The sequence below is a fragment of the Sceloporus occidentalis genome, unplaced genomic scaffold, assembly GCF_023333645.1.
Source record: "Sceloporus occidentalis isolate IW3139 unplaced genomic scaffold, rSceOcc1.0.p SCAF_87, whole genome shotgun sequence".
Taxonomy (NCBI): Eukaryota; Metazoa; Chordata; class Lepidosauria; order Squamata; family Phrynosomatidae; genus Sceloporus; species Sceloporus occidentalis.
Window position 1 is genome coordinate 1,728,533 of NW_028317067.1, and position 13,026 is coordinate 1,741,558.

Sequence of the window (13,026 nt, forward strand, 5' to 3'; positions counted from 1 at the left end):
TGTTTGTTGTGATGCATGAAAGCTACAAGAGGAAAAAGATGCCAAGAAATCTCCTGTATTCCTGCACAGAAGATTAGCAACCAATCAGCAACAAGAGAGCAGGTGCCTGTATTAATTAATTGTGTTCTAAGAGTCAGAAAATATAATAAATGACAGTTCTGCGCTCATTTTATCATTCATCCAACATGAATATACATATACATTTTATGGAAGGGTGTTTCGTATCCTAAGTAATCTTGGATTGATTTTCCCAATACAAGATGTGTTCGGCCAACACATCTCTTGACATGCGAGATACTTACCCTCAGTCAATTCTAGCGGTGGCTTGGTGACCATCATGGGTGGGGAGTCTCATTAGGCCCTTTTTGGGCATATATGAAAGTGATTGCATTGATTTCAATGGCAGCACTTTCTTGCCACTTATTCTCTGCTTGAATTGGCCAGTCAAAGATGAAATGACACCATAGAGGAGATGGAGAGCTGCAGCTTCTCCATAAGTTAAGAACTTTTATTTATTTTTTAAGCGTGTTAAAGTACTCACAAAGTTTTTTAATATTTATTCCCCTTTGGTTGCGCCGTCTGTGACATGAAACTGTATTGTATACGGCCCCCAATAGTGATACCGCAATCTCCCCAGGGTCTGCAGAGGCAGTTAATCCAGCACAGCTGGGGTGAGAGCGACGTATTGCAAATAGCGGTTGCCATATTTATATCGCAGTGACAGTTGGGTCTGGCATGTCACAGAAAAGTGTTATGGCTCCAAGAGAGGGTCTGAAATTGTATCCACAGCACTTCTCAAAGGGAGAGGCACACACAGCCAGAAATAGCGAGAGATTTACAGCGTTATAGGGACCAACTGGGGAGAACCACGCAGACTAACAAAGGAAGGGATATACAAATCCTGCCTTTTGCGTCCTCACGAGGGAACAATTCAGCGCAAGTAGAACACAACTGTGAAATTGACAACATGATTCAAGACCAGTATCTAATAGAATGTCCGATGGACGCTGACTATGATCAGAAATATCTGCAGAATCCTCAAAATACCACACTCTATACAGAAGTCCCCCCAAGACAAGACACACGGGACCCCCGGGGCATCAACAAGCACTTGAAGGTAACATCACACGCATGTTGCACTGCTTACAGTAAAAGGGATTCCTCATTTCTCCTTGATGGAGGAGAGTTTGCTTAATTTGTGATTAAGATTTTAGGTGCTAGAAGTATACTTTATGTTCACATGCTGGTGGGTAGAGGGCTTCACACGCTCTTGATAATTTTATATGGATGGCCTCCTAAAATCTTTGATATACATCCAGCCTCAGAGTTGGGTTATCCACTTAAATAGAACTCATAGAGTGGGTTTTTTTTATGAATGAAGCCTGGGTTAAAGTTGTCCTGTGGGCTCATCCTCATTTCTTGACACCCTAATAAAACATTAAAAAACTTATAGAGAGGTGTGTGGAATCCATTAAAGTCAAAGAAGCTCCATGTGATGACTGGAAGAGCTTAGGTGCAACTCCCTATGGCACAGCCTTTGGGACGAGATGGAAAGGGACAATAGTGGACAAAACTGTAGTGGAGGGTCTTGGTGTTGGTTTCTGTTGTGTTGTACATGAGCTCCTGTCTCTCTTCTCTTAGATATCTAGAGATTAACATTAAAATGAAGTAAAAATAAGTAAATGTAAGTAATTTGAACCTTTCATGTTACCTTTTTATCCATAGCCTCAATAGGCATATATATATATATATATATAAACAAAAAATATACAAACAAAGGCATAAATATTTGGGATTCCATCACACTATGTTGCCATATAATGCTTAGCTGGCCACCAAGCCAGGTGTGAAGGAATCCCTAATTTGCTGGGTATGCGCTGAATTCTTGCTTTGTTTTATGTATGTATATATATATATATTTTATTTTTTTTATTGTTTTTTTTATTTTTTTTTTAAACTGGGAGTTATTCTCTGTAACCTTATCATTTAGGTATGTTTTTTTTTAATGCAGGTGGACTTCTCAGATGTCTTGGCAGAGCCTAGCTCATTTCACAGTTTTGACAAGGTCTGGACCTGGAGTGACATCTTGTTTGAGTCGTCAAAGCTGTGGTGCTACCGAATCATATCCCTCCTGTGTGCCGTGCCAGTTTCTCTGATTTCCGGCATCCTCTTCGCGTTCCTGGGATGTCTGCACATATGGTAACCCTGATCACATTGTGGATAGCCAGGAGAACAAAGACAGTGGTAGTTTTAGCAATAGGCTTATTAACAAGAGTAATGACAGTAATGGTGGAGTCCATTGCACCGTCCATCAACAGAGAGATCCGTGTTGAGTTAGGTACCCAATGCACCAAGGCTAAACTTGCAGGAAATTACAAAAAAAGCTAATTTCTTAAATGAGTTTTGTAAATTGTAAAAGTTCTGATTAAACCACATTTTATACAGTAATACAATAAAGTTAAAATGTCAAGAAAGCTGACCGGCAACTTAGTAGATTTCTCGTATTTTCTACAGGTGTGCCATGCCGTGTATCCAGCTCTGCAATATCTGCATGCCCCCCATTCGGACCCTGTGGGCCAGTGTGTTGGACATATTCCTTGCCCCTCTCTGTGCCAGCTTGGGACGCTGCTGCAGTTCCATTTACATACATTTTACCAAGCAGCGGGAATAGCTGAGCAGAGATCAACGTACACGGGACACGAGAATGACTGAATCCAGGTTACTTGTCAAGCAGCGCATTCTGGCATATTTATAATTTCTATAAAGTGCTGCACGAAAGGAGCAAATACAATAAAATGGCTTTGGATTTTCATCTTTTTTTCTCTTCATTGATAGGCATTGTGTCGGTGTGACACAGTAACGTAGGCTGTACATTCTATGACATCACCCTGAAAACAATAGTAAAATAATATTGCACTTATCAAGATATGAAGCTGGTAGCTCATAATATACCAGTTTTTTCTGACCCATCACATAGACTATATTTCAGTAACGATGAAAACGGAAGGGTTCTAATAATGGACCATCTAACTCTGATTTAGGAGGTCAATATATTCTGAATGAATTCACCTGTATTCAAGGAGGGCTTTGTGACGGGCATAGACTGTGATGCTCAGATACTATTAGAGTAGATTATGGGTTTTAAAATGTGTGCCCATTTACCCAGTACCTGGGACTGGGGTTAAACCCCTGAGACTCGGGGTAGACTCTGATAGACCTAAAGTTGCCATTCTCACAATATTAAGGTCTCTATGCTGGGTTTCATTAGTCCAGGGTTTTAGTTGTTTTTTTTTAATAATACCTCACCCCTCTTCTTCCCGGCAGAAGAAAGCACTCTTTGCCAACCAATAGAGAAAAAAACATGCTTTTCCAGTGACGAAATAAGAGGACCCTTCTAAACGCTTGCAGATGGACCCCAGCCTTTTATCCTCGCCAATTCTCATGACTGCCATAATCCCATTAAATAATATACTATTCAATGAATTATCCACCTTTTAAGCATACAATCAACCCTCTATTAAGGGAAACGTCGGAGGCAAACCATAGCTGTAATCAATATGAACAGTAGACATTAGAAGTAAGCACTCACTACTCACTACGGGCACAGGAGTATGAACCTCAACATAATCCATGGGACATTGTATGCACTCCACAACATCAAAACTTCCTAGCTAGAGATACTAGTAGATCTACAATACTACGAGTTACCAGTAAAAATGTTCCATGCTACCCTTTTGTGTGACTTTTGTGCAACCCAGAATTTTCAGAAAATCCTGAAAGTCCCAGGAAAAGTTGAGGAAAACCATATTTGCCGGTTGGAATGATAATACAGATTGGCATGACGTCCGTGGCCATAGCCGCTTGTGTACCTCGGCTCCCGTTTGTAGAAGTGATGATTATTTTTAAATTAAAACATATACTAATGCTGACACTTCCCTTTATCAGAAGCATATGTCTTCTTTCAGCATTTATTAAAACATAATTTAACAACTGGTGGGTACTCATCCCACTGAGTAATTCAATCAAAACCATATGCATGGTTTGCCTACAATGAAAACAATTACAGTTTTTTAACATACATCTACTGCTCAAAGCGTTAAGGGTCCAAAGCCATGTCGTAACTATGGACATCACTTCACAATGATGGTAAAGGAGGTGACCATCTAGCTTCTCATATCAATGTCACTTTACATTCAATGATCAACGTGAATGATGTGAACAAGGGGCATACAGGAAATGTCCTTGAGCTTTCTTCTCATAGGGAGTACCACATACAGGTGGGCAAGGGAGGGCTGGCACCTTCTGGCTCAGGGGGGCAAGTAAAGCCAACTGGTCCCATCAGCCCCTTGTGAGTAACCCCCCATAACTCATATGCACTAGCACACAAATTTACACACACTCTTACACATACACACTCACCCTAACACTCAAAAACACACACACTCTGACACTAACACACATACACTCATGCTAACACACTTACATACTCCATCTCACAACAGTTACACATACACATTCATGCTAATATACACTTACACATTAATGCTAATACACACTTGCACACTCATGCTCACATACCTACACATGTCTTCAAAAAGTCTTGTCGCCGACATCATCATCCCGTTAATAACACTTTTCTATCCTACCTGTTTTAATTACCATGGAAGTCAATCAGACCCCCTTTTAAACACACTGGACATTAATCTGATATACAGGCCACTATAGCTCAGGTTCTGACATTTCATGGACTGGATACTGTGACATAGAAGCTGGCTACCTATTTTACAGTGAACCCATGGGGAAAAAAATGTTTTAGAAGTAATAACTAATAACAGTAAATGTGCTTCAAATGCCAAACTCTACTTTAAAACTTTTTAATTCTGAGAAGAGCAATTAGACTCCCAAGAGCACCCATGGAGCTGTCTGTTGGGGCCCATCACTGATGCCCTTTTTCACATCCAGAGGCCGATCCCAAGTCAGCAATGTCGCATGAGAGTGAAGAATTCAAACCATTCCACAAGAGGTGGAGAGCAATGAGACAAGGCTCACATTTCACGTAGGAAGACCAGGGCTAAATAAAGCAGATAGTCACAGATAATCCAAATAATTAATAATATAATGCATTAGCTTCTGCTACAAGTGTCATACAGAAAGGTTTACTTTCACTGTACCACGTATATCACTACTAGGATCAATAGTAGAAACCTGTAAATGTGTTCCCCTATAGAGATAAACCACCCTCTACAAAGTATAGGTATTTAAACCTTCTTCTGATGACATCATTAGTTAGAGCGATGGATAACGGGGAAAATCCATGATATATGTATTACTATTAATGTTTTTTATCTCCGTATTTTTCAGTATAGTCTATTTTTGTAAGTTTGAAAATTGAAACATTGGCTGAATTTGTTATTCAACGATTTAACCAAAATGTATCTATTTTCATTTAAATGTAGATATTGAACCATGCTTATTTTTATTGGTTTGTTAACAAAAGAACAAACACTCCCAAAAAGGGCCAGTCGGGAATATGGGTTTTTTTTCCAACGTTCCTGGGCATAAATTGTTACCTTTTTATAGATTTATAGTGCAAAATAGAAACATAGATAAACATAGATAAATTAATATGTACGCCTTGAACCCCTCAACACTCACATACTTCTTTTTTTTTGAGGACAAGAAGGGGTTAAATAGAGAGGGAGGTTCATTTTGGATATTACCAGCCCCCTGGTCAGCTACACATAGAGGGAAGCAAGTAGCAGAAGAGTGACAGAGACAGTGGAGACTGCGAAGACGAAGAAGGACACAAGACATGGCCCAAATCCAGCAACCCGAGCCGGCGAAGGTGGATAAGTCCCAGGCAGACACCCTAACAAAGGAGATTGACCTGGTGCAGAGAGATCCAAAGAAGATCAACCAGGATGTGGTCCAGGTGAGGTGGGCATGCAAGAGGGGTGCCACTCTTTTACCATTGTAATATAAAGCTAAGATATTTGGTGAAATATATGTGTGGACTGGATTTGAAGGGTTGCAGACAAGCCACGTTGAGATATTAAAGTTGAGTTAGTGGGTAGATTGCCTGCTAATTTGAGAAATCCTAAAGCTGTTGTAGAACTTAGCACCAACAAACCAAAGAACATGTTTCCTTACTGCAGATACTCTACTCATGTTCATGGTTGGAACGGAGCAAAATCCTCAACCTCATTGACAGCTCTAGACCCAGTAAACTTAAGAATAGTGCGTCAGAATGTCAACACCAGCCCTAGATTCAGATAGATGGTGGACTAAAGGTTGGTGTCACTAGTGGCCATAGGAAATATCTTCTCCTGCCTAATTCTAGATCACCCATATGTGTGAGCTTAGGCATTATGGAAAACTCATCATCGCAGGTCCCAAACAAACAATGCCTGAAAGGGATCCAAAAGTTTCATAACAAGTATTAGACAATCAACTGTCTAGTCCCTACAATTCTGCCCCTAAGCTGTATAAAGTCTAATTGGAAAAAAAAGGTTTTCAGGCTACCTGTGGGATCCAAAGGTTTTCAGGTTTCCATCACACCTTAACTGTGATGACTGCCTGCCTTATAAAGGTAATTACACAATTATATTTTAAAGAGCTGATTGACTGTCTAAATACTTTCACACTAAAGGATGAGATTCAAAAATCTGACAAGACCTCCGTTTGGAAGCTATGGACATGAAACAGCAATGTTTTTAAGTTTTGTGTAAGTAGACAAAACATTAGATAACATGAACACATTGATCTGTGCGCTATATAAGGAGACATCCAGGTGTGTAAGTTAACACAAATATGTAAATTATTTACGCCTCTAACGTTCATCAGCGAAATGGTATTTTGCACGTCCATGGGATCAGAATATTGGGGACCTTCCCCAAGTAAACATTTGTCTGAAGATGCTGAGAGTACAGAATGTCCAATGGTATATTTAACCCTTTTTTCATTGGATTGCGCAGGCGAGATGCACATGTTTGGACTTCCTTATCCATTTTCCAGAGACATGATGGCGCCATATAGATTAATAAATAATAATAATAATAAAATTAAAGGGACCATAAATGGTATAGATAGAAACTAGTCACCAAACATGTTTAATATAAATGTAGTGCATGTTTGTTAATGTTACAAAGCCCTGCTCTTTCTTACAAAGGAACTGTGAGAATTTTACAGACTAAGCATAAAACACTTGTGTTTCATACAATTAATTTTTTTAAGATACCTAAATTATATTACAATATTTCACTATAACTGCTGTAAGCACATTATAATAGTTTGGTAGGAAAGTTTGGTAGGTCAGAGCTTTCCTCCCTTCTTCTGCCCGACTGTCCACTTGGACATCTTTTTTGTCATCTCTCACACATGATATTCTTCACTCTCCTCTCAGGCTCTCATCCACTTCATTCACACACAGTACTTAATTCACTGCTAGACAGGTACAAAGCAGTAGTAGAAAGGCCACCTCTCTAGACAGCTTATCAGCAGGACACAAGTGTGGCTTCCCGGCCAGTCCCAACCAAATGTTTACTATTCACACCTATGTTCTTTGTCATTAATCAGAATATATGATTTCTGTAGAGTTACTACAACCATATGGCGACAATTTGTAACATTGCCCCTGTCGCTGTATCTTCTGCAGTCCATGAAATGTCATCAGGCATTTGTGAGAGGGGGCAGCCTTAACAAAAGGAACGGACTTTAAAAGGGCATTATAAAAAGTGCAGCAGGTCCTGGGGGTGGCAGCTTCTATGCTTACGTACTGGGGAACTTCTGAGAGCGAGCCACCAGGAGCTTTCCCTCTTCTAGGGGAGTAGCTTCACATGGAGGCAAGGCATGGGGCGCGGTGGGCCTAGCCCCAGTATATCCTAAGTGCACAGAGAGTAGCAGCCGAGGTGGGACGGGTATGGGCACGGCCAAATGCCGGTCCCATGCCCGTAGAAAGAGGAAACAGGGCTTTTTTTCCCAGAGACTCCAGGTAAAAGGTATCCCTTTCCCCTTATAACCTTCTATGGTGGAGCACCAAAAACAGAGTGCCACAAGAAGGAGAAGTCTACGTGAGGTAGCTCCTGGAAGCAGGCTGGGGTGCTGCCTTGGGTTAGGCTTAGCACCGCTCCCCACATAACTACACCACTGGTCACGCTACATTTTGGGCAACATACCTCTACAAAGCAAGTAATAACCCTAATAACTTTGTTACCCAACAGGAAAAAAGCCAATAAATTTTAACCTTCCATAAGTTGATCCAAATGACAAAAACAAAACCCAACCTAGACGTGCCAAGAATCCTACCTAATTTCATGGACAGTCACAATCACATGATCATCCCTTATAACAATTAACATATTTTAACCTGTTTTTTTTCCATTTTGCGTAATGAGATGATGATTGTAGTGTCCAAAGAGTGAATGTCCCTTTCCAGAAGCATTGTGTGGCATATGTTAACCCTTTACACGGAATAAGGTTCAGATCCACGAGAAGCTGGTGAGAGGCAATGTAACTTTAGCTTAGGAGGGAGTGTTAGACTGTCAAGCACGACAGAGTAGAGTAGACAGCTGGGGCTTGTGCATTTATCCGCCTCTGCTTGTGGTAATAAATACATAGAGGGAATTAATGTTATCCCAATTTAAATGCGGAGGAATTTCTCCTCTAAAAAACCGTAATACGCTCTCTTCGATTGTTTTGTTATGCCCCACTTTTTTTTGTGGCCCTCCAATTCTTACACTCCTATTCACAGAAGATCAAGTAGAAAGTAACAAATTCTTACAGCCTTAAACTCACGCCCAGTAAAAAAAACACTTATTTTACTGAAAGAAAGGTATCGATGGGGCAGGGTATTACGGCTCCTTTGGCCTGGTGAAATAGAATGAAATATAATATGGTGAAATATAATGTTACAGAATGTAATGCTATTTGAAATGGCAGTCTAGAGTCCCATGCAGCCACACCAATAAATAATGCATATTAAAGTATTTTGTAAGTGCTTTAATGGGACATTCCAGATTTTCATATTCCCATAACCCATCTGATAGCTGAGTAGTCCCTTTAAATGTATGTGGTGTCCTCTTTGCAAATGCATGGACATTTATGGGACTGCTATAATAGGTAATAAAGTATCTCTCTAAAAAACATGTGGAAGTTATGAAAGGTCATGTTTCCCACGAGCAACCAAGTACCGAAATCAAACCTAATAGCAACCACATACCATATAACACCGACTATGAAGCAGGTATTGATGTATCCTCTGGCTGTATACATGCCACAAGTAGAGAAGCTATGATATTGGGACATATAGTTTGTACTTTCTCCATCTTAAATAGGTCAGAGTCCAATAAACCGGACTGACTACAGCAACACACGTTTTAGGGGCGAGGTGGGGACCACAATATAGAGGACTAAATTCCAGATGTCTGCCAAGTTCCATTAATGCCCCAACCATCCCTTTATGCACCACCTGCTTGTTTATGCCTTGTGCTGGCCCCGTCTTACCCCAGTCTACCAAGGCTTACTGTAATCTTTCCGCTTAGGATGCCATTTGTGTTCTAAATGTGGATATTTTTACACAAAGCCACCCAAAGTGTACAGGACTTCTTGACTATGAACAAGAAGAAGTCTTCATTAAAGAAACCTAATTAAGTTTTTTTTGTTGTGCTGTTGCTGAGGAACCCTACAATGCTCCTTCTGACCTGGTTTTGTGTTTGCCTTCCAGGTGGATTTTGAGGATGTGATCGCTGAACCAGATGGCACTCACAGCTTCGACGGGGTGTGGAAAGCCAGCAGCACCACTTTTACAGTCACAAAGTACTGGTGCTACCGCATCCTTTCTGCAGTTCTTGGCCTGCCTCTTGCGTTGCTCTGGGGCTTCTTGTTTGCTTGCCTATCGTTCTGCCACATCTGGGCGGTGGTTCCCTGCGTTAAGAGCTATCTGATGGAGGTGCAGTGCGTGGGCCAGTTCTATTCTCTTTGCGTCCGTACATTCTGTGATCCTATTTTCGAGGCTGTGGGAAAGGCACTAAGCGGGATACGAGTGGCACTGAGGAAAGAAGCCTGAAGACAGAGGATCCCGGTTATTTCCTAATCGGTGTCCAACCCCTGAGGTGGTGTACTATGTCCACTGAAGGTGGCTTCTCTGATCATCCCCAGAGGGACCAGCAATGCATTCATCTTCAAAGCATTGCCGCTCCCTCTGGCACCATAAGGCCATGGAAACCCCTTGGATTAGGTTCACCGGTTGCCTTCACCATTACTCGGTTGTGAGAGCATTGTCTCTTCACCAGTGATACAAATAAAAACTTGGTCAACAATAAGATACTAATACCACATTTTATTTGCACGGCTCTGTGTGCACCAGTAGCTGCATTTTGGTGAGAATTGGATCTGTATTAAAGAACACACGGCCTTTTATCAGATCATTTTACAATGGCAGAAATTCCAAGGATGCAGCGATCAGCTTAGAATGGGTTAACGTTCCCCCCAAATCTTTACAGAGCCAGTAGGCCCAAATGTACATGCCCTTCTTCTCAACGTTATCCACAATCATCAAGTTCATGAGAAGGAAAGACAATTGAAATACACGGCTTTTCTCCTTTGATACAGAGAGATAGGGTCGCACGCAGCAGGGGGTTACGTGTCTCACGATGAGCAGGTAACCCAAGTGCTGGGGTGCTTCTGAATAACTCAACCTATAGCAGTGACAAAGGGATGCAGCACTGACACGGAGACAGCAGAAGAAACAGCAAAATATTTATTACGAAAGCAGAGGGTTGACGCAAGCCACAAGAACAGACAAACGTAAGATCTGCGGGAAGCTCGGTTGCCTTTTGTGCCATTAAAGTGGTAAAATAAGCTGCCCCGCGGACCTCATTCCTCTAAAAACAAACAACTATTCTTAAGATGTTGCTGGTGATGTTGCGGTGACCCCTTCTGGACAAATGGTGCATTACACCTTCGTAAAAGGTGAAGACGTTCACAATTCCATTGGGGGGGACAGAATTTAATAACCTTAAAGGACCAAGATCCATTCATGTGTGACGAGCCTATGATCCATATTTATATGTTTGAGCAAAACTCATACCAAATGCTAGATTTCTGTAAAATATTATTTTTTTTCTCCCCAGAGTTGTTACACGTTATCTACTTATGTCCATCAAACTTTTCTTTTTCTTAGTAAATCTGATCAATGCCTTTTTATCGATTCCAGGTTTCTTTAATCTAGACCTTGCTATGGTTTAAAACAATTTAACTAGCAATGCGTATCCATCATAAATTATAAAAACTTTTTTCCCAGCTCTTCAACTTGATTAAAGGTGCCGTTCCATTTAGACATAACATTAAATGATAAGTATGATAAGCCAAATAGCATGCCTGTGCTTTTATTCTTTCCCTTAGAGGTTGTTTAGTTACACAAAAACGACAAGAAGACTTTTAGGAATTATTGGTCAATTACTATGGCAACAGCCTATAAAATCTTGCCTTTGTGTTCACGTTGACAGGACATGTCTTTTTCCCTCAACCCATCTAGAGTTCAGTGTGCACGGATCAACTGGAGCCCTGGCAAAGCTTAATGGCATATCCAAACGGGTCAGGGCCACCCTTACACCTCGAGCCCTATATGTAGCAGGATTCCCCAAGTGCTGCTGCTTACTACTCTCCCCCTCACACTTGCTGCGTTTGCATTGCTGAATGAAGCACAGCATAAGACATGACATCATACTCCAATGCTCCGTTTCACTCAGTGCTTAGCACTAAGCACGAGGTAGATAGGACCCCATGTGCCCCTTCCTAAGGACAGAAGCCCTGCAAAGCCAATATGTTGCAAACAGAACAATCGCACAAGTATTTTGGGTTCTAAAACACACATTGAGACAGAGTACATTACAAATGGGCAATGCAGCTGAACCATGTCATGAGGCCACCTAGAGCCTGGACTGGCGCGCAATGTTGGCACACAGGTTGAGGTAGCCTTTATCTAATAATGTATAACCAGGAAGTAATGGTGTGAGGATAGTCAGTGTTCAATGACTAAGTCGTTTATTGTCGGACATCTCTTCCAGCAACTTAATTCACATGGAATATTTCCGTTGCCGAGCACCAATCAAAGAGTTGCATTCAGGATATCACTAAAAGTGCTTAGTGGAAGGCTATGAATGGGCATTCACCATTCTGTGTTAAATTGTAGCAAATATAGTTGTTATCACGTATTCAGGGAGGGGGTATGTATGTTTGTATGTATAATTGTATGTGAGCAGTAATGTCTATGTATAAGTGTATGTGAACATGAATGTGTATGTATGTGTGTGTTATCATGAATCTGTGTGTAAGTGTTTGTGTGTAAGCACAAATGTGTATATATAAATGGTGTGAGAGGGAGTGTGTACGAGTGTATGTGTAGGTATGTGTATTTGTGCTGGCATGTGTAAATTTGTGTAAGTATGGTTATCTATACGAGTGTATGTTGCAAGGGCAAAAGAAGGCACACACAAGCTGTTTGGGGGCAATGATAGCACAGACAAGCTGTTTGGGGGTCAATGATGGCACAAACAAGCTGTTTGGGCCAAGAATGGCACACATGCTGCTCTTTGAGGACAATGACGGCACAGACCAGCTGTTTGGGGCAAAGATGGCACAGGAAGGGTGTTTGGGAGTTAAGGTGGCACCTATAAGCTGTGGTTTCTGGTTATGCCCCTGCCTGTCAGCTATCTATTTTCCTTCTAGGAAATTACTCCTGGAGTAAGGTAAAAATTTAACCCTGGGGAGTTCCTTCGCCCATTGCTAAAATAAGCTGAAAAGTATTCCAAACTCCTACTACAGATACACAGTGGGTATCTAGTATGTTGCATCCATGTTGAGCTTTCTATGCTGGCTTTAAGGCGATCCCCACCCACAGGGCGTTGTGCTTTTGATGTTGGATACCTTGTTGGGTTCACTCTTCATTCTACGCAGCAGTCAAGGTCAAAAGCTTGTAGGAAATAAACAGAAGAAGAACAAAAGATGGATGCATAATGAATTAGGTAT

At 41.2% G+C, this 13,026-nt stretch overlaps 2 protein-coding genes across 2 annotated transcripts; both read left to right on the forward strand.

The window, feature by feature from the left end:
- The first annotated feature begins 967 nt into the window (after positions 1-967).
- LOC149284884 (caveolin-2-like) lies at positions 968-2,671 on the forward strand. Its single transcript, XM_089496039.1, has 3 exons — positions 968-1,117; positions 2,012-2,199; positions 2,515-2,671. Exons 1-3 carry the CDS (start codon positions 968-970, stop codon positions 2,669-2,671), a joined length of 495 nt encoding a protein of 164 aa, XP_089352165.1.
- Positions 2,672-5,812: 3,141 nt separating this feature from the next.
- Positions 5,813-10,063, forward strand: LOC149284885 (caveolin-3-like). The gene is made up of 2 exons (XM_089496136.1): positions 5,813-5,932; positions 9,722-10,063. The coding sequence occupies exons 1-2, from the start codon at positions 5,813-5,815 to the stop codon at positions 10,061-10,063; spliced, it is 462 nt and encodes a 153-aa protein (XP_089352262.1).
- The last annotated feature ends 2,963 nt before the right edge of the window (positions 10,064-13,026 follow it).

Coding starts and splice junctions, on each gene's coding strand:
- LOC149284884 (XM_089496039.1), top strand. CDS start 968: ATGATTCAAGACCAGTATCTAATAGAATGTCCGATGGACGCTGACTAT. Junction 1,118..2,011: donor GCATCAACAAGCACTTGAAG/GTAACATCACAC, acceptor TTTTTAATGCAG/GTGGACTTCTCAGATGTCTT. Junction 2,200..2,514: donor CTGGGATGTCTGCACATATG/GTAACCCTGATC, acceptor TATTTTCTACAG/GTGTGCCATGCCGTGTATCC.
- LOC149284885 (XM_089496136.1), top strand. CDS start 5,813: ATGGCCCAAATCCAGCAACCCGAGCCGGCGAAGGTGGATAAGTCCCAG. Junction 5,933..9,721: donor TCAACCAGGATGTGGTCCAG/GTGAGGTGGGCA, acceptor TTTGCCTTCCAG/GTGGATTTTGAGGATGTGAT.